This window comes from Lissotriton helveticus, chromosome 5_1, assembly GCF_964261635.1.
Source record: "Lissotriton helveticus chromosome 5_1, aLisHel1.1, whole genome shotgun sequence".
NCBI lineage: Eukaryota > Metazoa > Chordata > Amphibia > Caudata > Salamandridae > Lissotriton > Lissotriton helveticus.
This window is the reverse complement of record NC_136065.1, coordinates 118,099,949-118,125,974: the sequence shown is the minus strand read 5'-3', so window position 1 is coordinate 118,125,974 and position 26,026 is coordinate 118,099,949. Positions and strand designations below refer to the sequence as shown.

The following is a 26,026-nucleotide window of genomic DNA, read 5'->3' as shown; positions in this document are numbered from 1 at the left end:
GTAATATCATGATATATACACATCGTTGTCCGAGTTTACAATATTCTGATAGCATATCATACCAGGAAAGGGGAAGTTAAGCAATGTGATCCTCATGATTAAAGTTAACTCAGTGAGAAGTACCAGGTATAATATATCTAATGGGTTTCCTAAATAGTTTTTAAATTCAGACCCTGGAGAATCAAACAAGTCTTGCTATTTTGTTTATCATCACAGGTCACACCTGAAAGGTGCATAACGTGTGTAAATCTGTGAAAAATTGGTTTGTATATTCGTTTGTCACTACATTGTTTTTCATTTCCTGTTTGTGCCGCCACTTTATCCGTACACAAGGATGTTTGCATGCCTTAAACAAAGTTTTCTCCTCCTTTCGAGAGACCCACTGTACAGGTTGATGAGCAGTTGTTTGAGCTGGAGTTACTGGTGTTGGTGGACCACTGTCAAGGTGCTTGTGGTAGAAAGTTTCCAAACAGGGAATGATCGTTTTTCAGCTCTTCAATCCTTCTGATTAGGGGCATACTGTACCTCCAGAGTGTTGTGTCCCTAATTAAGGATTCTTTTGGTAACTTTGGTTGCTTGGCTTCTCTGCAGTGATGGAGAATTGCAACTTCTCCAGGGACCCTCCGCCAACCTCCGTAGGCTTTTAAAAGAGTGTGAACCGAAATCTGTATCACTTCCCTGGGGTTGACGATCATTTTCTCGCTATCAGGGGTCCTGGGCTCCCTGTAAACATGCTGCAAGAGGTTAACTCCAGGTATTGCACTCCATGCTGATACATTCAAAGCTGGGTCTACCACATTGTTGGGGAAGATGTGGTTTTCAAATAAAAATATACCAGTATTTGGATATTGGTTATTGAGATAATCCATCATATCTGCCCAATTGGGGTGCTTTTTAGGGATAATAATTTCATCCAAATCATTGATTACCACATACTTGCTGCTGTACATATTTCTGTAGACGCAGTCATTAAGGGTTGCCAATTGTCCATAATAGCCCAAATCTCTTGGGTAAGGATCCATTGACAAATGCCAGTTTGTAGAGACATCAAGATACAAGTCAATTGGCCAAGGTATCACCTCAACAGTACCTTCAGAGATGTAATTCTGTAAGACTCTCTCTACCAGCAAGCTGCAGCTATGTTTATAGATCATCACTCTCTGGGCACCAAGCAGTTTGTACATCTCTATGGCTTGAATGATTTGTAAAACATTGGTCGAATTTCCAAACATAGTGGAAATACAGACCGTGAAGTTTGAAGTTATTGTATTTGGCCCGCGGTTTCTTATCTCAAATACAGGGAGCTTGGCAATGTCTCCTTTGTTGGACCAGTGAATTGACACATATTTTGGGTTGCAGTGGATGACTTGTGGGCAAAGCAGATGTGCTATGACATAGGGGAATCCAAAATCATGGGCAAGAAAATCGATAACCGCCTTCTTTACAGCCATATAGCCCTTAATGTTACTGCAGTTGGACCAACAGTAGAGTTCTTTCACTTCCTGCCGATGAACAATGGCGACCACCCGTGCAGAGTAATTTTCTCGTTTATCGTAATAAGCTCCGATTATGAAGGTTCGGTTGTCACTCAGGGGTGTAATACTTTGATTGGTATGTTCTTGTACTGTGTTTTTTGGAACAATGGAAAGGTTTTCTAGCACATAGTGTATCACAGAAGTTTGAAATATGGCTGCCAGTAAACAGCACACCCGCCATTTTCTTAACAAAGACATTTCCAAATAGCGTATTTTTTTGTGCAGCAGCCTCCATGTACCTGGAATCAAAATAAAGGTATATGGTTTAATAGCACAGTTAAAAGTATTGTTCAATGAAAGGTAAAACAGGTAAATTAATTCATTCTTGATTTACCGCTTCTAATCACTGTATTGTGGATGATGATGCAAGCATTATGTAAACACAACTCAGTAAATAATTAGTATCTCTGCCAAGCACAGGTTTGAACCAACATGACAATCTTTGGCAAAAAAAACAGACAGGTTAAAACCAATGCACCCCATCAACCTGCCTTGGGATAATTGTTATCGGGCACTGTTTTTTAGGGGCTTTATTTCAAGCAACTTTAATGGCAGAATAAATTAAACCAAACAATTGCACAAATAAGTACAACTTTATTAAAAGCATAAGTAGAAATATATTAACAGCCAAGAATCAGTCACAATCGACCACCTGGGACATTTTATTCCTAAACCTGGACCCAGAGATATGGTTGATTGTAGGGGGTGATTTTAATTGCCATTTCGAACCCCTCATCAACCTGAATCATTCAGTTTCTGCTGAAGAAGACCTTTACTGGTCTATACCTGATCCTCTGACTACCCCTACCAAAGTATGGTCACCACTGGTAATGCAGCTCAACTCACATACCCTAGCTCTTTCACTCAGGGCATGTAATGGAAGAACTGCATCCGACCAGCCAAGTCAGCACACTTTTAACAGAGCAGGCCAATCCTCCCTAATTGATTACATCATGGTGGAAACGAGATTCTGGAATAAGGTCCTTGATTTTTGTATCATGCAGAGGCAGGACAGCGAACACAATGCCCTGAATTTGACCCCCTTTATCCTTTTTGGGTCAAATCTACAGCGCTGCAGGATGATCTGATGTATGTACTTTGTGGGCTCTGGAGTATTGCCGCAGAACTTGTCATTGCAGGAGGAAGCTGCTGATGGCCATCAAAAGCAATCACTTTGTGAAATCGCCTCAGCTGGTACAAGCACCCAAAGGAGGGACAACTCAGAGGAATGGACCAATAGAAAGTCATCATGTCGGAATGGTACAAGAAAAAACCTATGGCAGTTGGTGTGTGTGCCAAAAGCCCACAGAAGAGATACACAGGGTCTAGCAGACAGCACCAGCGCTGTTGAGGCTTCAATAAATAAAATGTTACCAGAATGACAAAAATCCAATCAGTAGAACCAGTTCAGTTTTAATGTTTTAGGTACGTTTAGCATCTAAACGCACAAAGGGCCACTCATGGTCATTTGGAGGTGCTAGACCAAGGGACAATCATAAGGTCAGGTTGACCATGATGGCGAGCGAGCCAGATACAGGGACTAGGTTAGTCCCACTGAAAACGTTACCATCTCAAAGTCCAATGCAAAGAGCCCAGTTCGTAGTGGAGGATGCCTTGTGGTGCAGGGAGAGTGTTGCAGGTGACTACTGCTGCAACGCGAAAAGCAGGCCTGGCATCACAGATGGTTGTAACGGTTACATGGAGATCCAGTCAAGGGTTGCAGACGGTTGTTGGTGGAGCTTCAGTTAGAGGTGTTACAGGCTGTCAAAGCTGTAGAGGAAAGTGCAGATCTCATGTTGCAAGTTGTCACTGGTGGTCACTATAGCGCTCAGAGTCAGTTCACTAGAGTTTCAATTTGGCGGACACCACAGGCGGCAGAGTCTTGGTGCACGCAGGCCGATTCACAGTCATGAAGAGCCCAAAACTTCAGAATTCTTCTTTGTTCATAGAGGAGTGCACTCCAATGCCATCCAAGGGTCCTGAACCTGAGGAGGCACCCCCATTTCTTTTAGTCGTGTCCCTTTCCTGACTAATGAACTCCTCCCTCTCACAGGATAAGAGATATTTTGAAATCACTTTTAATGACTGCTACTTCCCAGACAGTCTCCCTCCTGGTTGAGGATGATTAATCATTTGGAGAACAAACCCTCAAGAGATAATGCCTCAATGATAATACTATCCATCCTACTGCGAATGTGTGGTTGAGGGTCTCCAAAACAATCTGCTTGAGACTCTGGATTGTTGACACAAGTGATTCATTCCCCTTCAAAGACAAGATTGCACATTTGGAAGCTGAATAAATCTCTCCTCTCTCCTTCTTGTCTTTTTGAGCCACATTAAGGGTGCCTTACACCACCATCATTCGTGTGCCACAAATTGCCAAATGACAAATGAGTGGTATCATTTGGACCACTCAGCCACCGGCCAGTCTGACAGACATCAGGCCCAGCAGCTGGTCAGACCACTATCTGTTCAGAGTCTTGGTCCCTTTGGCTAGGCGGCCCACGCAACCACCCCAGAATGGAGGATAGTATGAAGGTGGAGCAAAATTGAGGCAGGCAGCCTAGGGGATGCTTTGAGAGGAAACCTGCCTAGGAGGACACAGACTGATGAGCTTGAACAGGACATTGAATCTCTTACTAAGAGGCTGAAAGATGCCATCAATAAGGTGGCAGCCCCATGGTGTGGGGACCAGGAGCTCCAGGGGGCCCCTCTAGCACTGGCATAGGCAGCGGGTACCTGGCGTGAGAGCTCCTGACTGGGTCCATAGCGTGGGGGGGGGCCTCCATGTACATTTTACAGGGGAGTCCCCAACACAGTCACACACTAATGCCAATATACAAGTGTTTTAGAAGTGATTTTTTTAAAATTCCTTTGACCCATTTTATCAACACACTGTATGTCGCTGTATGTAAATCATTTAAATAGATTATATTGCGGATAATTGTTTGTATGTAATGGCTGATTGTACGTACTTTGAAGATTGTTTTCTGGCATTATAGTCTAAGTAATTAAATACAAATAAACATCATTGTGATGAAATGCTCTGTCAGCAGGTATTCTGGCCCAAAACACACACAAGATCTCTTCAATATTCAATGTTCCTACTCCGTATGGAACAGAGTGGCATATGTTTTACTTCTTTGTACGTGTACTAGACATGAAGTGACCTTTAAGGGTGAGCACTCATGGTAGGCTTATGTGTTCCCTTGTCAATCCACACATTATTGAGAGGATCATTCTTGAGTCAAATCTGGGACTCCTGTGCAGAGGGTATTGCCACATCCAAACTGGAAAAGATGAAGTTGTGTTTGGTGGTTGTGCACAGGACAGAGTTGGTCCCATGCCGATTGTTTTTTCTATGCAATGTGAGTTTTGAAGAATGGGTCAGAGTCAATAATGAAGGTGAGGCATTTTGCTTTGGTGCTTGGTGGGAATCTGTCCAGATACATGTGTTTGAGTCACTCTTGGACGTTGACTTCTTTGTGGTCATTTGCAGGGAGGATTGATTCAGTTTGGTAGGGTACACCTTCAGTAAGGAACTTGAAATCCATTATTCAGTGATAGGCGTTTTCTGATAAGGCCTTTTTTGTAGACCTTTAGGTACAGTTGAGTATTACTGCCATACTGATGAATTATTGATTCTATGGATGATGAGATTTGTGAGGTGCTTCTTGTACAGAAAGAAAATGACTCAAGAGACAATGATGTGGAGAGAAACAGCGCAAGTCACAACAAGTTACAGGAGTGAGATGTATTTATTGAAAATGTACTAAGAAAAATTTGAAAGGTGGCAGAGCTCCAATATGAACGAAGATGGTGACTTCCTTGTGAAACACCCAAGCCTGGGGCTCTCTATCGCCTATTTCCATGACCCAAGGGGGTTTTCCTTCCCTTCCCAGGGTACCCCTCTGTCTGGAAAGACCCTGATCTGTCCACAGACTGTTGCCCTGTGTGGCAGGATAACAGTGAGGAGTGTTCAAGGAGCGTGCTGCTCTGCCAGTGACACGTGTAGGCTCTCGCCAGCCTGCACAGCACTGTGTCCTCGCTGACACCAGCTTCAACGACCCTTCAGCTGGTACTACGACATATACAAGATCCTGTCTTACCCTCTTGATGGACCACTACTGGTAACCCAGGAGGTGCTGGTTCTGCCATAGGGCCATATCCGGCAGTCCGCCTCCCGGGCCGTGGGTGGTATTTAGGGGCACTGCCATCTTAGATCGGGCAGGCTAGAGAGGTGCTGATGCTGTCAGGTGTCTCTTACCAGTAAACCGCCTCACAAGTGTGTCCATGTGGTATTCTGCCTCTGCTCCACCCCTTCTGTGCACCTGAATCTCTGTAGGACCCAAGGCATATCAACCCAATTCACGGACCCTAAATGGCCCCAAGCGCAAACAGTTCATAAAATCGATGGCCTTGAAATGTCAGTGACAGAAACCATGACAGTGGAACTTTGAACACACAGAAGCAATTGATGGACCTTGAAGACAACTGCCGCAGGAATAATTCCTGCATTTTTGGAGTCGCTGAGTTTGAAAACACTCACGATGTCCCAACATTCCTCCAGACATTTCTCACAGAACTCCTGGGCCTCACCTTTTCACTCCCTCTTGAACTTAAACAGGCAGATTGCACCACCTCCCAGTCCTCATCTGCTCGTCTTGGCTGCAAAAACTTCATAGACTGCTAATGGAGTTCAGCTCCCATAAACTGGTCATTGGCGGTGTTTGGAACTTAATTCTGTATCCTTTCCTGGACAAATTGAGAAGACCAAATGTGAGATGTGTTGGTGACCGGACTGTGCTTCAAGATCTGATGGACGACCACTCCTCATATGATATTTGGTCTCTGCTACATACTACGGACTGGGAAATATACATGCCTCTCTCCCGCCTATGTTTCAGAGTCTCGGTTGAACTTCTTCTGACTAACACCATGGCTATATCTATAACACGAACATGCACTATTGGCGTAAGGGCAGTCTCTGACCAGGTTCTTATCGCTCTTACCCGGTACTTGCATCTGACTTTGCCCAAATCCCACACATGGTGACAGACATGTAAAATCTCAAGTCACAGGAGAAGAAGACCCAATTGAAGGCCCTTTTTGATAACTACCTGGTACTCAATAAGCCCTACGATGGATTCCAAACAGGTCCTATAGGTGGCAGGGAAGGCTTACTCACACAAGATGCTGATGAGAGAAGCCGGTATTGCACAGGTCATGGCTGCCATGAGGATAAAGGTGTTGGAAACTAAAGTGAAGTCCCTCCAGGAGGATTTCTAGACATCCTAACCCTAAACGTCTGAGGATGCACTTGGCAAAGAAACTTGAACTCAATGAAGTTAATACACTGGAAGTGGAAAAGACACCCTCCAGCATCAGGCAGACCTCCTATGAACACAGTGAAAAGGGCGTGAGACTACTGACAATGCAACTAAAGCAGGGGGGAGCTCATTGATGATCCTAGACTCATTTGTTGGATATTACGTGAACATTTTCTATCTTCTACTCATTGCTCTATACCAGGGAAAGTCCCGTGGATACCAAGCGAAAACATGCATTCATGGCGGGCCTCCGTATCTCTACTCTCCTCCCGAATGATGGGGAGGAATTGAACTTAGACGTCTCAGAGGAGAAAGTTGCAGAGACCGTTACAACTTTGAATACGGGAGTAAGAAATTGGGTTACTGGTTGAGGGGAGTAAAACCCTCTGAAGCAGCAATCACAATTCTTTTCAAGATTAAATCACAAGCAAACCCTAAATTAGCCTGTGCTCGTCCTCAGGTAGCTTGGCACAGAGCAGTCACTTAGAGGCAATATGTAAAGTATTTGGGCAACACTTAAAACAGTAACACAGAGAAAACACATCACAAAAGGATCCCACAAAAGACTTAGAAAAACAGAGTCATTTTTAATAAGCAAAACAGGACCTAAATGACAAAAGCCAAGGCAGTAGAACCAGATAAATTCAATTTTAAGGATTTTAGGAAAAATAACACCTAAAACTACAAAGCGCCAATTGTGGCTATCTGGTCGTGCTGGACCAGTTCAAAGTCACAAGCTCAGGCAGACCGTAATGGAGTGCAAGCCGGCTACAGGGACCCATTTAGGCCCACTCAACAAAATACCTTAATTCCTGGATTAAGGGGCATTCCAAAGATCCACGTCGAAGAAACGTTTCGCAGCTGAAGTGATGCATCAGTTCTGAGATGCGGCCAGGCTGTGGTGCAGGTCCAAAATCATCTTTGAGGATCCCGTCGATAAGGACTTGTGATGCAAATTTCTGCATCGAGGATGCGGCGTGCAGTCAGGGCGATGCCTCAGTTCCAAGGGATGCGAGGCTACGATACAGAATCTGGTGTCGTCATTGAGGGTGCTGTGAGAAGGTATGTGAGGGTCTGCATTGGGAATGCATCCCACAGTGGTGGCTCCACTGAGGCGACGAGGCGTGATGCGGGTCTTTGTGGTGGTTCAAAAACATGCAGTAGCAGCAATACATCAGTTCTGCTCGGGGTTGTGCTGCACAGCAGAGGAGAAGATTTGGTTCTGCTAGATCCACAGAGGCTGGCAGAGCACCTTAGGCTGACTTCCAAGGGTCCTGGACTGGGGTGGCAGGGTAGAGTTGGCAGGGTATACTCAAAGATGGCAGAGTTCAAGTGCTTGTTCAAGGTTGTTGGAGCCTGAGGCTCTACTCTGGAGCCCAATCAACTAGTCCTTGGAGTCACATTGGAGTCCTGGGTGCAGATCCAGTCCTTCTCATTCAGACAAGAGGGAAGCAAGTAGTAGGTCTGCCCAGCAGGGCAGCAGTCCTTCATTGCAGCAATTCAGCAGAGTGGTTGTCCATTCAACAGCACAACATGCATTCTTTCTGGTAGAGTATCCACAGGTTCAGAAGTGTACTAGAGAGTTGCGGTTTGACGTCAAATGTTTATACACAGTTGTGATTTTGAAGTGGAGGAGAAATTTCTAAAGGTCTCCTTTTGAAATCCCCTGGCATCTCTCCTTCATGGCTTACATAAAAGGGGTGACCCTGTGTCCCTCAGAACCTGGGTAAGCGTGGTTAAATACAAAGTGGTTCTGTTGGGTAGTGAGAAATTACTTTAAAGGAAGGCTAGATCAGCTCAATATACATTGAAAGAACCTCTCTGAAAACAAGCAACTCGAAATAAAGTCTTTATATTAGTAAAAAACAATCGCAATACACAAGAATTACTACATTCTGTGATGCCACAGGTTTCAATAAATGGTAGAACCATTACGAAAACATGTGATGAACGTGACTGTTGGTGAACAAAGTGATCAGTGCATTAAATCCAGTGACACACATATACAATTTATACATGGGGAATTAAGATGGCCAGAGTGTTGAGTTAATGCTCCAAGGAGACAAGGGGTAATTGTACAAGCTCCTGGAGTTATCTTGACCAGTGGTTAAGCGTCGACGTTTCGACCCTAGAGCGCCCCAGTTGGTGGTCGCGGCGGGTCTTTATCAAGACAAGGGACAGTATGAGGGGCAGGTGGAGCTATCACAGCCTGGTCGGTGGCCAAGAGGTCCAACCCCGTGATGTGGTGAAGCAGAACCGCGAAGGAATGGGCTGTATGTCCGCACGCGATTAGACATCACCTATTTGCCTAGCCCACTGGCAGAGACAAACATGTTTTGTTCTCATCCTTCAGAAAATCCTCCAGCACAGTGCTTCTAACTGTCAGATAAATCATAAACTTTTAATACCATTTTACTGTGAGGACAAACTTGTGAATAGATGGTACTGGTTTCCCACGATATTCAGGAGAACAGGGTGACGAAAAAAGGAGCTACCCTATGAACGGCCAAGAGCCTGGGTGATGAACTTATGCAACAGTGGCTGATAGCTCTATATGTTATATGCTCACTGATTTACAAATCATTAATTTTACATATGTCTTACAAAAGACATGCAATGTAAAGTTATTTATAACAAAGCCATACAAAGGTATTTACGAAAAAACGTATTAAAAATGTCATCACATTATTAATATGAAGTACTGTGCAAAGGTGCTCAGGTGTTAACAACGTGACAACTAAAGAGCTATGGGAAATAATTGTACATTCAAAGTACCAATATAATGAAGAAACTTGATGGCACCCAAGACACCATTGGGCAGATTTAACAATCTTTCACGCAGCGTAATGCAGCAAGCAAACTTGCTGCGCTGCATGAAAGGGAGAGGACAGGAATGCGCAATATTTACTAACTAGCAGCCCGTCCCGACGTTGTCTGGATATGAATTGCTGCCGGCCAGTAGTATATTGTTTTGTAGGATTTTCGTTTTGATAGCATTTCTTATCTGTGACAGGCCTGTGAAATGCTCCGATTCACAGTGCACTGTTGATGCACTTAAGCGTGCGCGTTCAGTAGTGTGTGAACTCGAGTTTCCCTACTTTATTTTTCCTTGCAATATTATATAGCGCGAACTCGACAACATGGCATGAGCACAATTTACATTACAGAAGAACACATTCATTTGTGGTAGGCACGGGGAGACAACGCGATTTGCCTGGAATCACAGGATGTTGAGCTGATGCCGAGATTCGAACGTAGCTCCCCAGCTCTAAAGTTCGCAATTCTAGAACTTGTGGTGGGAGCTGTGTCTAAAAGTGTATGTCAGTGCTGGCCATCAAAGAGAGAGACCTGTGCATTTTTCAAATCGGTGGTAAAAAAATATGAGTATGTTGCTTGAGATGTGGGCCGCCGTGCCACCAATGTACTTACCGGGGAGGGTAAACACCCATTATTCCGCACCTTTCTTTCCGCATACCATCACTCCGCATACTTTCATTACGAAAGTACCATGACACCGCAATGCCATTATAACGCATGGCATTACATTTTATATGCTTTTACCACGCATACATTTACAACGAAATTAGTTGTAAATGTATGAATGGTAAAAGCATATTTTTTTTAATGTTTGGATAAGGTAAGTATGGGTATATGTTTTAGGGTACTGAGGTATATGTTTTGGGGTGTTTGGGTATTTTAAGGGTTCAGATATAGTTTTGGGTTATGGGGTACAGGGGTAGTTATAGGGTTTAGGGATAGGTATGGGTTTTGGGGTACAGGGGTATTTTTAGGGTTCAGGGCTAGGTTTGGGGTATAGGGGTATTTTTAGTGTTCAGTGGGTAGGTTTGGGTTTTGGGGTACAGTGTTATTTTTATGGTTCAGGGCTAGGTTTGGTTTTGGGGTATGGGGGTATTTTTAGGGTTCAGGGGTAGGTTTGGGTTTTGGGGTACAGGGTTATTTTTATGGTTCAGGGCTAGGTTTGGGTTTTGGGGTACAGGGGTATTTTTAGGGTTCAGGGGTAGGTTTGGGTTTTGGGGTACAGGGGTATTTTAGGGTTTAGGGGTAGGTTTGGGTTTTGGGGTACAGGGGTATTTTTAGGGTTCAGGGCTAGGTTTGGGTTTTGGGGGACAGGGGTATTTATAGGGTTTAGGGATAGGTTTGGGTTTTGGGGTACAGTGTATATTTATAGGGTGAAGATGGCTTAGTGTTTAAGGGTGTTGGGGTATTTTAAGGAGTAAGGGTGGGTTATGATTATGTGGTGCAGGGGTATTTAAAGGGAGCAGGGTGGACACCCGGAGCTGGAATGTACAGAACCTGGAAAGAAAAAACAATGAAATATTTGGCACAGCGCTCGCTTTTTTTTCCGTAATCCCGCGCCCCGCCCACGCCCCCAGCACACGATATGAGACATGGCATGAAGGGCGGAACGTACCACACGCCACCAGCGTTTGTCACGCCCCCAACACACGCCCACAGCACAACGCAGACACGCCCACAAGGGACTACTTTGCTGGCACGGTTCTTTTACCTTTTAAATGTATATGGTGGGCATCTGCATAGCCTATGTCCTTCTGCTGCAACTGCCCTTTCCAACGCTGTATTGGGTGTTGTGATTGGTGCTGTGGCTCCTGAGATTACCCGCCTGAAGGTTTGGGCTCTCTCTTTATTATATTAGTATAGATAAATGGTGCATTCCTGCTCTCTCCCTGCACTGGCACACAATCTGCTGCCTAACAGCAAACCAGGCACTGCACTGCAAGAGAGTGCATGAGTTGCAGGCTGGATTGTTTTTATTGCAGAAAGAGACACCTTCTTGCACAAAAACAATTCTTTGAGCAGGGCCGGACTGGCCATAGCGGGCACCAGGCATTTCCCCTGTGGGCCGCCAGGGTGAGAGCCAGTTTTGGGCCCCTGGGGGCTGATTTTTGTTACAGAGGGTAAGCAATATTGGCCCCCTGTAACAAAATCGGCCGAAACTGGCCCTCGCAAACAGCTACGGGCAGCCGAGCAGTTTCCCAGGGCCTGTTTCGGTACCCCGTCTGGCACTGTCATTGAGACTTTTTTTCAGAATGCAGCACACTTAGAAAGAAGAAACAACGAGGAGTTGCATCTCCCGTGGGAAGGCATAGCATTTTGGCACATACCCAGGCTTACCAGTCATGGTAAATCTTGGAGTGTGCCAAACTCCATGGGTGGACGTGCAGGAGCACCCACGCTCACCTATGTAACACCTTCCCAAGGCAGAGTAACGCAAGGCAGCTGCTTGCTCTGTATTGCATTACTCCACATTTAGCAAGCAATGCAGGGCCACGTAAACATGGTGAATCTGACGTATTCAACTGGAATGGAACACAGGCCAACGAAGGAATCATGTAATGTATTTTTTAACAGTTTTATAGAGCATGAACTTTTCCCAAACCTATTGAAGAGCTTTACAAGAGCACCAATTAAATGACACCAGGTCACATTAACTTTTTTAGGCATGAGGAGATTAAGTGATTTGCCAAGAATCACAGGATATTGAGCCGATGCAGAAACTCTCCTCTGTTTCCCAGTTACATAGTTGGTAGCTATGGCAGTGACACCACACCATTTCCAGTGAGAAGGCTTCGGAGCCATACTAATCGCAATACGGCTCCTTGGTAAGAGTGGCAACAGAATGAATGCAAGGAAATGGTTTCCAATCCTACTATTTCGCAATACACTACTGTACAGATGTTTGCTAACATCAATAGAGGGCAGAAAGAGTGCTGGGAAGAGTGTTGCGCCCCACTGATACTGCAATATGTGCTCCATTCAGCCGTTAGTTTTTATTGGCTCCACCGGCCTGAAGAGGCAGATCAGATATGCAGCAATTGAAAGCTCTGGTAAAAGTATTTCCAACTTTGCGTAAGAGAGGAATTTTTCCATCGAACTTTAAGAATGGGGCACAGTCTGTTCTTTTCAGTGTTTAGTAGTGGGTGGGCGGAACTCGTAGAATTCCGCTACTCAAGTGGCAGCCTTCTATCTGTGAATGGTCGTGACCACCCATGTTAGAAAAATCTCACCTGATGTCCTCCTAGCAACCAGAAATCATGGTAGCGGACGCCAAATCTCACTCATGGTCGCAAACTTAACGTTCCGAAGCGATGCATGAGAAATAATTCCGCCACGTGGCGGTTGGTGGAATTTTGCCAGAACTCTGCCAATTCCACAGGCAGAAAGGAATATTTCACCCACCCCTAGTGTTTAGATCTGATTCCATATCACCATGTTTCCATCCTTGGTAGAGTGGCAGCAGAATAACTGCAAGGAAATGGTTTCCAATCCTGGTACTTCATTTAACACCACAGTGCCTTCTGGGAATTGTAGTCTTGGGGGCTTATTTGCACGGCAATTACGCCACCGATGCGTCACTTTTTTAGCAGGCACACCAGGGGTGCAGTGTGCCTGCCTATATTTTACAAGCCAATGTAAAGCCACCCTGCATGGCTTTTCCGGGCCTTGTAAATATGGCTCCCATTCATGCATTACTTTGCGTGAAAGGGGTGTACCATGGGTGTTGTTGTGGGTATTTCCACGCAACATCCAGGGAACCTGGCGCTTACCCAGATTTACAAGGTTTTGTTAAGCTGGGAATGCGTCAGATTCCTACGCCCCCCTCAGGGTAGGCGTAACAGAGGCCCAACGAGGAGAAATACCTTTATTTTTTCTTGTTTTTATGTGTGCTGCATTCCGCATAGAATGTGCAAAACACCTCTTGTGATTGTTTTTGTGCTGGATGGTGTCCCTCCTGTACAAAAACAATCACTTCTACAACACAGTAAACAAAGCAAAATGCGGCTGACCACAGTTCTGCTCCTCAGTTCCTAAGTCAACAGATTAGTAAAATGTCTGTGCAAACACATCCGGAGTTCGCTGTACTTTCACTCCACTGGAAACCAGATAAATGAGTTCATAATGAGTTCATCTTCTGCAAAAAATCTCGGGATGCTAATAGATCCTGCCCTTGACTTAGGCAACCAGGTGAGCAGAACCATTTCCACCTGTTGGGGCCTGATTCACACCCTACGAAGGGTCAGGAAATATCTTTCCCTCCAGGCAAGAAAACAAATAGCTGTTGCTCTTATTGGCTCGCGTCTGGACTATTCTAACGCGCTGTATGCTGGACTTAATAAAGGACAGCTGCAGCGCTTACAGGTAGTACAAAACGCCATAGCCAGATTTGTCCTGGATATCCCTAGACGCTCTTCGGCCACTGCAGCCAGGAAAACGCTGCACTGGCTGCCGGTAGAATATCGTATCCGGTTTAAGGTCCTTTGTATGACCTATAGAGCCATCGCCAAAAAGAGCGACACTGGAATAGGATCCATCATTTCCCACTATGTCCCCCGAAGGAACCTGCGCTCCTCTGGAAAACTGCTTCTGGCAGCCCCCCGTGTACGAAGAGCCAAATGGGGTGGCAGAGCCTTTTCCACCCTTGCTCCTAAGTGGTGGAACGAACTTCCTCTGGATCTGAGATCTCTCCCGTCCCTACAGAACTTCCGTACTGCCTTAAAAACCTTTTTCTTCCGCCAAGCATATGTTTAGGTCCTTATGTTCTTTCCTGATCATTCTTTTATCTTTTGCTAGGCGCCTTGATACCTGCGGGTTATTGTTCTTGCGCATTATAAATCCTCTTTCAATTCAATTCAATTCAATTCAAGGCAGGTGCACCAGGATGAAGTCAATGAGCTTCAAATGTATTCCAAAATATATCCTTTATTATATTTTCAGTATAAAAAAATAGGGACATCAGCCAACGCGTTACGTTTCGAATGGAACTTCGTTAGGGCTCAAGTATCCGGATCTTGATTCAAATAATTAATATACGACAGTCAATAGATTCCAAAAAGTAAATCCAAGTAGGTGGAGGCCTGGGTTCGCATATCACAAATGAATTTCAGAATCCACAGACTTTCAAGCAGAAAAAACGGTCCAAATGACGTTAGCCCAGGTCCTCCATATTCACCGGCAGCTTAAGTACCCAACACAGACACCACTGCACCATGGCACATGGGTGCCTGCGTTGGCGAATGGCAGCCAATTGTGCACCAACGCAGGGGAAAAGAAAAGGAATGTTCTGTCATTTTTAGGTTTCGGCCTGATCCAGCGCATGCGCTGCTCTCGGCAGAGACATCTAGTAGGTGCTCTGGAAATGCTACTTTGCTGGCGATCTGCTTGCTAGAGCACACACAAGAGCGCGCGCACATGTGCGTTATAACAAGCAGATCGCCAGCAAAGGAGCACTTGCGGTGACGCGTGTGCACACCACTCACGTCACCACTCGCGTTTTTGGGTGGTTTTTTTTATTTCATTTTGCTTTCGCCAATGCTTGTTTTCCTTGTTCTAGTTTCCGTGAGACCTAGCACCCAATGGCATAGCATAACAAATCAAAGCATAGGATAGCAAAACATAGCATAACAAAACAAAGCATAGGATAGCAAAACTAAACATAGCATAGCATAACAAAACAAAGCATAGCATAACAAAACATAGTATAGCATAACAAAACATAGCATAGCATAACAAAACACAGCATAGCATAACAAAACACAGCATAGCATAGCATAACAAATCAAAGCATAGGATAGCAACACAGCATTACAAAACAAAACATAGGATAGCAAAACAAAACATAGCATAACATAACACATAGCATAACAAAACTAGCAAAACACAACAAAACATAGCATAGCTTAACAAAACATAGGATAGCAAAACAAAACATAATAGCATAGCAAAACAGCATACCAAACACAACAAAACATAGCATAGCAAAACAAAGCATAGCATAATAAAACACAACAAAACATAGCATAGCACAACAAAACATATCATAGCATAACAAATCATGGCAAAACATAGTATAGCATAACAAAACACAGCATAGCATAACAAAACACAGCATAGCATAACAAAACACAGCATAGCATAGCATAACAAATCACAGCATAGGATAGCAAAGCATAGCATAACAAAACAAAACATAGGAGAGCAAAACAAAACATAGCATACAGCATCACTCCGCACCACCACTGCATCACTCGGGCACCACAACATCACTATGCGCTACCACGGCATCACTGAACGCCACAGCATCACTCATTCGCCATCACAACATCACTCAGCGCCACCACAGCATCAATCTGTGCAACCATTCAACAACAACTGGTTAAAATATGTTCTCTCAATGTTTCAAGCTATATTACAAATGTAACAAAAAGATGTTAATATTTCACTTCTGTTCTTGGATTTTCGTCACAATAAAATACACTGAACATAATCTTCACAAAAGTTATTTACAAAAGTTTAAGCTATTGCCATTATAAATTACAATAACTTATATTTAAGTATTAATTATTGGAAAAAAATTAAAAGCCATTGTTATTTGTAATATTAATACATGTAAGTCACGTTAATACAACACATATTGCATTACATATGCTTTAGGTGTCACATTTGCGAAAGTTATAACTATTGGCATTGTAAATGACAAAGCTATTCATTTCGCTATTTTCGAAAACAAAACATAAATAAAAAATGTGTAATTTGCAATACCAATAGCTCCAACGTTCCTAATGCGAGACCTATTGCATTGCAAATGCTTGTTTGTAATTGTTGTGCCCGCCCTTCGCTTTTTCACCTGCCACTTTCCTCCGATTCTATTTTCACGATGCTCACTCCAACTACGGCAGTGTCCCCTTTGTTATGAGTGCCGATGCCTCCGGGCATGTCATTTAATGCAGGAAGCACGCTGCACCAAGGTTTGCAAGATACTTCTAAAATCGCAGAAATGTTGCTGTAGGCTCCTGAAGTGGGTACAGTTCCTGTCGCCAAATGTAGTAAGTGATCCCACAGTTATGATTGGATGCTCCAGTTGTAGATATCAAAAGTGGTAAACAGAAGGAGCCTACGGCCAGCATAGCCAAGGCATCGGAGAACCAACTGACTCAACTGGTGTGCCGACTTTATCAGGACAACTCCTAACATTTTAAATAGTAATAATACCATAAGCATGTCATCACATACAAAGAGCCATATTGTATGCTTGTGCACATTCATCTAAAACAACAATTCCACACTGTGTCTGGTTGTAAGCCTGTGCGACTGCAAACCCCGGTCAGTGCAGCCAGCCTATGATTTTGTGCTTGGAGCACAATCAGGGTATGCTAGTGAATCCAACCCCTCCCCCACCACCATCGTGTGCTTGGAGCACTCTCACTTTAAGCTAGTGTAGCTGGATCCCCTCAGTGCAGCCAGCAGGCCATCTCGTGCTTGGAGCACACGTGAGTGTAGTAAGGGATGTATGTCATTACAACGCATGCTTTCACAATGCATGCCTTTACCCCGCAAGTTTTACAACGCAAGTCGTTACAGCGACTTGCGTTGGGGGGTGCTGGATAGTGAGTAGTTTAATTTACTATTCCAACTCCAGTCCCCGTGGATAGTAGGGAAGGTGTTGGATAGTAAATTAAACTATTCCCTATCCTAGAGCGCCCCCCAGCGCAAGCCGTTGTAATGACTTGCGTTGTAATAGTTGCGTGGTAATGGTATGTCGTTGTAATAGTTGCCTTGTAATGGTTGTTCACCACAGTAAGCGCTATTTAAATGCAAGTACAATAATAGGGAGACAGCCTTGCTAAAGGGGGAGCAAAGAGCTATGTTAAACGCTATGTTACAGGCCGGCAGCAGTCAGCCCCTGGAAAACCAGACACTACTAGAATTATAGCTAGGAGACCTACTAATAATCAGTGTTTTCTAATGACTGTCTGTGCTGTACTCTGCAATCTCTAAGTAACAAGACCGCTGTTTTCCTGCTGGCCCTTTAAATTCAGCAGTGCCTAATGCACGCCGTGGCTGTATGGCAAAAGAGATGGAAGATACCAAAACAATGGAAAAAGGGGGTTAGGCTGGCCAGGGCACAATTTTCCTAATATTCTTCTCTGTGTCAGTGTTCGTGTACTCTTCAGTGCTGTCCTCTAAAGCCCTGCCTTTGCTTGTGGTAGCTGGCCAATTATCATTTTCCCATGCCATCAACCATCAGGCCGCTTTGTCCGGACTCGAAGTACTCCATTGAATAAACTTTTCTTTGTTTTCTGGGTAAGGATATTAGCAGATTTTTAAACCTGCTGGTGAGTGTTTTTGGGAATTACAAACGTGTAACAGCCTAGTTCTGTTGTAAAGTGCCCTAATGCTCTTGGTAACAGGTAACAGGTTTGCGCTGTGGAAAAAAGCATTTGCAATTCAATAGATCTCGCATTTACGGGAGTTTAAGCTATTGGCATTGTTATTCACAATGCCTTTTATTTAGGTTTTAAAAAACGAGAACCAAAATAAAATGCATTATTTGCAATGTCAATAGCTCAAACTGGCGTAAATGCAAAACCTATGGCATTGCAAATGCTAGTTTTCAAGTGCTGATGGCAGTAGATTCAATCTACGTGGGCAAGAAACAAGTTTTCTATCTTTGATTATCTAATTTGTTGATAAGTCAGGCAGAGGTGTGGAGCAGCGGCCAGGGCGAGTGGAAGAGGTGTGGCGCAGCGGACAGGGCGACTGACGCCAGGCGCTGGGGATCACGGTTCGATCACCGGCGACAGGGATCTGCCCAGCACCATGTGACCCTGGGCAATAGCTTGCTTAATCTTCCTGACGGCCCCCAGCGCCGGGAAACCTACGGGTAGCTGTGCGCTTTACAAAATACAGGATTATTATTATCCACCGTATTTAATATTGTTCTAGTAAATAGGTCCACAGTGAACCAATGATGCTTGATAGTTAAATAGTCTTGGTTCCTGACTGGCACTTTGAGTATCCCTTGTGTTCGTTTACTAGCTGAAGTCAGGACACTGTCCCCATTCATAGACAAATTATCACATTAATGAGGAGTTTGTCCTGAAAATATGCCTGAAATTGGCATTACAATCGAAGCGTGAGCTGCTTGCATGGATGTACGACGTTACAACGCGTACTTTTACAACGCGTGCCGTTACTACGTAACTTTTACAACGCAAGTCGTTACAACGACTTGCGTTGGGGGGCGCAGGATAGTAAATATTTAAATTTACTATTCCAACTCCATTCTCCGTGGATAGTAGGGAAGGAGTTGGATAGTAAATTAAACTATTTACTATCCTGGAGCGCCCCCCAGCGCAAGTCGTTGTAACGACTTGCGTTGTAAAAGTTGCGTGGTAACAGTACCGCGTTGTAAAACCTTCGTTGTAAAGGTTGTTCCCCGCTTGCATTCCATTAAAGGCTGACATTTGGTAATATCATTATATATACACATCGTTGTCCGAGTTTACAATTTTCTGATAGCATATCATACCAGGAAAGGGGAAGTTTAGCAATGCGATCCTCATGATTAAAGTTAACTCAGTGAGAAGTACCAGGTATAATATATCTAATGGGTTTCCTAAATAGTTTTTAAATTCAGACCCTGGAGAATCAAACAAGTCTTGCTATTTTGTTTATCATCACAGGTCACACCTGAAAGGTGCATAATGTGTGTAAATCTATGAAAAATTGGTTTGTATATTCGTTTGTCACTACATTGTTTTTCATTTCCTGTTTGTGCCGCCACTTTATCCGTACACAAGGATGTTTGCATGCCTTAAACAAAGTTTTCTCCTCCTTTCGAGAGACCCACTGTACAGGTTGATGAGCAGTTGTTTGAGCTGGAGTTACTGCTGTTGGTGGACCACTGTCAAGGTGCTTGTGGTAGAAAGTTTCCAAACAGGGAATGATCGTTTTTCAGCTCTTCAGTCCTTCTGATTAGGGGCATACTGTACCTCCGGAGTGTTGTGTCCCTAATTAAGGATTCTTTTGGTAACTTTGGTTGCTTGGCTTCTCTGCAGTGATGGAGAATTGCAACTTCTCCAGGGACCCTCCGCCAACCTCCGTAGGCTTTTAAAACAGTGTGAACCGAAATCTGTATCACTTCCCTGGGGTTGACGATCATTTTCTCGCTATCAGGGGTCCTGGGCTCCCTGTAAACATGCTGCAAGAGGTTAACTCCAGGTATTGCACTCCATGCTGATACATTCAAAGTTGGGTCTACCACATTGTTGGGGAAGATGTGGTTTTCAAATAAAAATATACCAGTATTTGGATATTGCTTATTGAGATAATCCATCATATCTGCCCAATTGGGGTGCTTTTTGGGGATAATAATTTCATCCAAGTCATTGATTACCACATACTTGCTGCTGTACATATTTCTGTAGACGCAGTCATTAAGGGTTGCCAATTGTCCATAATAGCCCAAATCTCTTGGGTAAGGATCCATTGAAAAATGCCAGTTTGTAGAGACATCAAGATACAAGTCAATTGGCCAAGGTATCACCTCTACAGTACCTTCTGAGATGTAATGCTGTAAGACTCTCTCTACCAGCAAGCTGCAGCTATGTTTATAGATCATCACTTTCTGGGCACCAAGCAGTTTGTACATCTCTATGGCTTGAATGATTTGTAAAACATTGGTCGAATTTCCAAACATAGTGGAAATACAGACCGTGAAGTTTGAAGTTATTGTATTTGGCCCGCGGTTTCTTATCTCAAATACAGGGAGCTTGGCAATGTCTCCTTTGTTGGACCAGTGAATTGACACATATTTTGGGTTGCAGTGGCTGACTTGTGGGCAAAGGAGATGTGCTATGACATAGGGGAACCCAAAATCATGGGCAAGAAAATCGATAACCGCCTTCTTTACAGCCATATAGCCCTTAGTGTTACTGCAGTCGGACCAACAGTAGAGTTCTTTCACTTCCTGCCGATGAACAATGGCGACCACCCGTGCAGAGTAATTTTCTCGTTTATCGTAATAAGCTCCGATTATGAAGGTTCGGTTGTCACTCAGGGGTGTAATACCTTGATTGGTATGTTCTTGTACTGTGTTTTTTGGAAAAATGGAAAGGTTTTCTAGCGCATAGTGTATCACAGAAGTTTGAAATATGGCTGCCAGTAAAAAGCACACCCGCCATTTTCTTAACAAAGCCATTTCCAAATAGCGTATTTTTTGTGCAGCAGCCTCCATGTACCTGGAATCAAAATAAAGGTATATGGTTTAATAGCACAATTAAAAGTATTGTTCAATGAAAGGTAAAACAGGTAAACTAATTCATTCTTGATTTATCGCTTCTAATCACTGTATTGTGGATGATGATGCAAGCATTATGTAAACACAACTCGGTAATTAATTAGTATCTCTGCCAAGCACAGGTTTGAACCAACATGACAATCCTAGGCAAAAAAACCAGACAGGTTAAAACCAATGCACCCCATTTGCCTTGGGATAATGGTTATCGGGCACTGTTTTTTAGGGGCTTTATTTCAAGCAACTTTTATTGCAGAATAAATTAAACCAAACAATTGCACAAATAAGTACAACTTTACTAAAAGCATAAGTAGAAATATATTAACAGCCAAGAATCAGTCACAATCGACCACCTGGGACACTTTATTCCTAAACCTGGACCCAGAGATATGGTTGATTGTAGGGGGTGATTTTAATTGCCATTTCGAACCCCTCATCAACCTGAATCATTCAGTTTCTGCTGAAGAACACCTTCACTGGTCTATACCCGACCCCCTGACTACCCCTACCAAAGTATGGTCACCACTGGTAATGCAGCTCAACTCACATACCCTAGCTCTTTCACTCAGGGCATGTAATGGAAGAACTGCATCCGACCAGCCAAGTCAGCACACTTTTAACAGAGCAGGCCAATCCTCCCTAATTGATTACATCATGGTGGAAAGGAGATTCTGGGATAAGGTCCTTGATTTTTGTATCATGCAGAGGCAGGACAGCGAACACAATGCCCTGAATTTGACCCCCTGTATCCTTTTCAGATCGAGTCTACAGCGCTGCAGGATGATCTGATGTATGTACTTTGTGGGCTCTGGAGTATTGCCGCAGACCGGGAAACATCCTTTACAACGAAACTTTTACCACGCAGTGCTGTTACAACGCAAGTATTGCAACGAAAACCTTTACAACGCATTACACTGGGGGGGGGGCGCTCTAGGATGGGGAATAGTTTTAATTTACTATCCAACACCTTCCCTAGTGTCCACGGGGACTGGAGTTGGAATAGTAAATTAAACTATTCACTATCCAGCACCCCCAAGTGTAATGCGTTGTAAAGGTTTGTGTTGTAATACTTGCGTTGTAACAGCATGCGTGGTAAAAGCATGCGTTGTAACGTCATACATCCCCGCAGAACTTCTCAGTGCAGGAGGAAGCTGCTGATGGCCATCAAAAGCAATCACTTTGTGAAATCGCCTTAGCTGGTACAAGCACCCAAAGGAGGGACAACTCACAGGAATGGACCAATAGATAGTCATCATGTCGGAATGGTACAAGAAAAAACTTATGGCAATTGGTGTGTGTGACAAAAGCCCACTGAAGAGATGCACAGGGTCTAGCAGACAGCGCCAGCGCTGTTGAGGCTTCAATAAATAAAATGTTACCAGAATGACAAAAATCCAATCAGTAGAACCGGTTCAGTTTTAATGTTTTAGGTAAGTTTATCATCTAAAAGCACAAAGGGTCGCTCATGGTCATTTGGAGGTGCTAGACCAAGGGACAATCATAAGTTCAGGCTGACCATGATGGCGAGCGAGCCAGATACAGGGAATAGGTTAGTCCCACTGAAAACGTTACCATCTCAAAGTCCAATGCAAAGAGCCCAGTTCGTAGTGGAGGATGCCTTGTGGTGCAGGGAGAGTGTTGCAGATGACTACTGCTGCAACGCGAAAAGCAGGCCTGGCATCACAGATGGTTGTAACGGTTACATGGAGATCCAGTCAAGGGTTGCAGACGGTTGTTGGTGGAGCTTCAGTTAGAGGTTACACAGGCTGTGAAAGCTGTAGAGGAAAGTGCAGATCTCATGTTTCAAGTTGTCACTGGTGGTCACAGTAGCGCTCAGAGTCAGTTCACTAGAGTTTCAATTTGGCGGACACCACAGACGGCAGAGTCTTGGTGCACGCAGGCCGATTCACAGTCATGAAGAGCCCAAAACTTCAGAATTCTCCTTTGTTCATAGAGGAGTCCTCTCCGATGCCATCCAAGGATCCTGAACCTGAGGAGGCACCCCCATTTCTTTTAGTTGTGTCCCTTTCCTGACTAATGAACTCCTCCCTCTCACAGGATAAGAGATATTTTTAAATCACTTTTAATGACTGCTACTTCCCAGACAGTCTCCCTCCTGGTTAAGGATGGTTAATCATTTGGAGAACAAACCTTCAAGAGATAATGCCTCAATGATAATACTATCCATCCTACTGCGAATGTGTGGTTGAGGATCTCCAAAACAATCTGCTTGAGACTCTGGATTGTTGACACGAGTGATTCATTCTCCTTCAATGACAAGATTGCACCTTCGGAAGCTGAATAAATCTCTCCTTCTCTCTTCTTGTCTTTCTGAGCCACATTAAGGGTGTGTTACACCACCACCATCAATTGCCAAATGACAAATGAGTGGTATCATTTGGACCCCTCAGCCACCGGCCAGTCTGACAGACATCAGACCCTGCAGCTGGTCGGACCACTATCTGATCAGATTCTTGGTCCCTTTGGCTAGGCGGCCGACGCACCACCCACGGTATGGAGGGTAGTACGAAGGTGGAGCAAAATTGAGGCAGGCAGCCTAGGGGATACTTTGAGAGAAAACCCGCCTAGGTGGACGCAGCCTGATGAGTTTGATCAGGAAATTGAGGGGCATATTATCAAGGACCGGTGTTAAAATTATCGCCGTTTTATCAACAGGAAACTGCCGATAAAACGGCGATAATGGGCTTGATAATACGCCCTTGTTAATTCCCATAGAAGCCTATGTTAACATCAGAACATGGACTTCTATGGGAATTAACAAGGGCATATTATCAAGCCCATTATTGCCGTTTTATCAGCAATAATTTTTACACCGGTCCTTGATAATATGCCCCTGAGTCTCTTACTAACAGGCTGAAAGATGCTGTCAATAAGGTGGCAGCCCCCATGGTGTGGGGACCCTGGGAGTTCCAGGGGGCCCCATCCGGCACTGGCATAGGCAGCGGGCCCTTGGCGTGAGAGCTCCTGACTGGGTCCACAGTGTGGGGGGCCCCCTCTGTGTACTTTTTACAGGGGAGTTCCCCTCATGTTTCATTACGCCACTGGGGGGGGAGTGGGTTTCGCATGATAAATGTCAGCCAACAACAACACAGTCACAAACCACTGCCAATACGCAAGTGTTTTTTAAGCGATTTTTAAAATTCCTTTGAACCATTTTATCAACATACCGTATGTTGCTGTATTTAAAACAATTTATTTGATTATATTACTGATAATTGTTTGTATGTAATGTCTGGTTGTATGTCTTTTGAAGATAGTTTTCTGGCATTATAGTCTAAGTAATTCAATAAAAACAAATATCAGTATGATGAAACGCTCTGTCAACAGGTATTCTGGCCCACAACACCGAAGATCTGTTCAATATTCAATGTTCCTACTTTGTATGGAACAGAGGGGGAAATGTTTTACTTCTCTGTATGTGTACTAGACATGAAGTGACCTTTAAGGGTGAGCACTCATGGTAGGCTTGTGTGTTCCCATGTCATTCCACACATTATTAAGAGGATCATTTTCAGTAATCTTAGAGTCAAATCTGGGACTCCTGTGCAGAGGGTATTGCCACATCCATACTGGAAAAGATGAAGTTGTGTTTGGAGTTTGTGCACAGGACAGAGTTGGTCCCATGCCGATTGTTTTTGCTATGCAATGTGAGTTTTGAAGAATGGGTCAGAGTCAATAATGAAAGTCAGGCATTTTGCTTTGGGGCTAAGCCAAGGGGAGAATCTGTCCAGATACATGTGTTTGAGTCACTCTTGGACGTTGACTTCTTTGTGGTCATTTGCAGGGAGGATTGATTTGGTAGGGTACACCTTCAGTAAGGAACTTGAAATCCATTTTTCAGTGATAGGAGTTTTCTGATAAGGCCTTTTTTGTAGAGCTTTAGGTACAGTTGAGTATTGCTGCCATACCGATGAATTCTTGATTCTATGGATGATGAGATTGATGAGGTGCTTCTTGTACAGAAAGAAAATGACTCAAGAGACAATGATGTGGAGAGAAACAGCGCAAGTCACAACAAGTTACAGGAGTGAGATGTATTTATTGAAAATGTACTAAGAACATTTTGAAAGGTGGCAGAGCTCCAATATGAACGAAGATTGTGACTTCCTTGTGAAACACCCAAGCCTGGGGCTCTCTATGGCCTATTTCCATGACCCAAGGGGGTTTTCCATCCCTGCCCAGGGTACCCCTCTGTCCAGAAGACCCTGATCTGTCCCCAGACTGTTGCCCTGTGTGGCAAGATAACAGTGAGGAGTGTTCAAGGAGTGTGCTGCTCTGCCAGTGACACGTGTAGGCTCTCGCCAGCCTGCACAGCACTGTGTCCTCGCTGACACCAGCTTCAACGACCCTTCAGACGGTACTACAACATATACAAGATCCTGTCTTACCCTCTTGATGGACCACTACTGGTAACCCAGGAGGGGCTGGTGCTGCCATAGGGCCATATCTGGCAGTCCGCCTCCCGTGCAGGGAGTGTTATTCAGGGGCACTGCCATCTTGGATCGGGCAGGCTAGAGAGGTGCTGATGCTGTCAGGTGTCTCTTACCAGTAAAACGCCTCACGAGTGTGTCCATGTGGTATTCTGCCTTTGTCCCACCCCCTTCTGTGCACCCCAATCTCTGTAGGACCCAAGGCATATCCACCCAATTCACGGACCCTAAATGGCCCCAAGCGCAAACGGTTCATAAAATCGATGGCCTTGAAAAGTGAGTGACAGAAACCATGACATGGAGTGTGGAACTTTGAACACACAGAAGCAATTGATGGACCTTGAAGACCACTGCCGTAGGAAAAATTCCTGCATTTTTGGAGTCGCTGAGTTTGAAAACACTCACGATGTCCCAACATTCCTCCAGACATTTCTCACAGAACTCCTGGGCCTCACCTTTTCACTCCCTCTGGAACTTGAACAGGCAGATTGCACCACCTCCCAGTCCTCATCTGCTCCTCTTGGCTGCAAAAACTTCATAGACTGCTCCCATAAACTGGTCATTGGCGGTGTTTGGAACTTAATTATGTATCCT

At 44.3% G+C, this 26,026-nt stretch overlaps 1 protein-coding gene across 2 annotated transcripts; it reads right to left on the bottom strand.

Moving 5' to 3' along the window:
* Positions 1–260: 260 nt before the first annotated feature.
* LOC144753002 (uncharacterized) lies at positions 261–26,026 on the bottom strand. 2 transcript variants are annotated; one of them, XM_078640811.1, is made up of 2 exons: positions 25,888–26,004; positions 261–1,774 (listed from the first exon to the last, which is right to left on the bottom strand). In XM_078640811.1, the coding sequence occupies exon 2, from the start codon at positions 1,731–1,733 to the stop codon at positions 441–443; it is 1,293 nt and encodes a 430-aa protein (XP_078496937.1). In that variant the 5' UTR covers positions 1,734–1,774; positions 25,888–26,004; the 3' UTR covers positions 261–440. The 2 variants fall into 2 exon arrangements, with proteins under 2 accessions (XP_078496937.1, XP_078496936.1); XM_078640810.1 differs by lacking the exon at positions 261–1,774 and adding an exon at positions 19,593–20,925 and having other exon boundaries at positions 25,888–26,026.

What these genes read in the sequence shown, in the direction of transcription:
- LOC144753002 (XM_078640810.1), bottom strand. Translation starts at nt 25,943, where the DNA reads ATGAGGACTGGGAGGTGGTGCAATCTGCCTGTTCAAGTTCCAGAGGGA. An exon ending in GTTCCAGAGGGAGTGAAAAG is followed by an intron (nt 20,926 to 25,887) that starts GTGAGGCCCAGG and finishes TTTTGATTCCAG; the next exon opens with GTACATGGAGGCTGCTGCAC.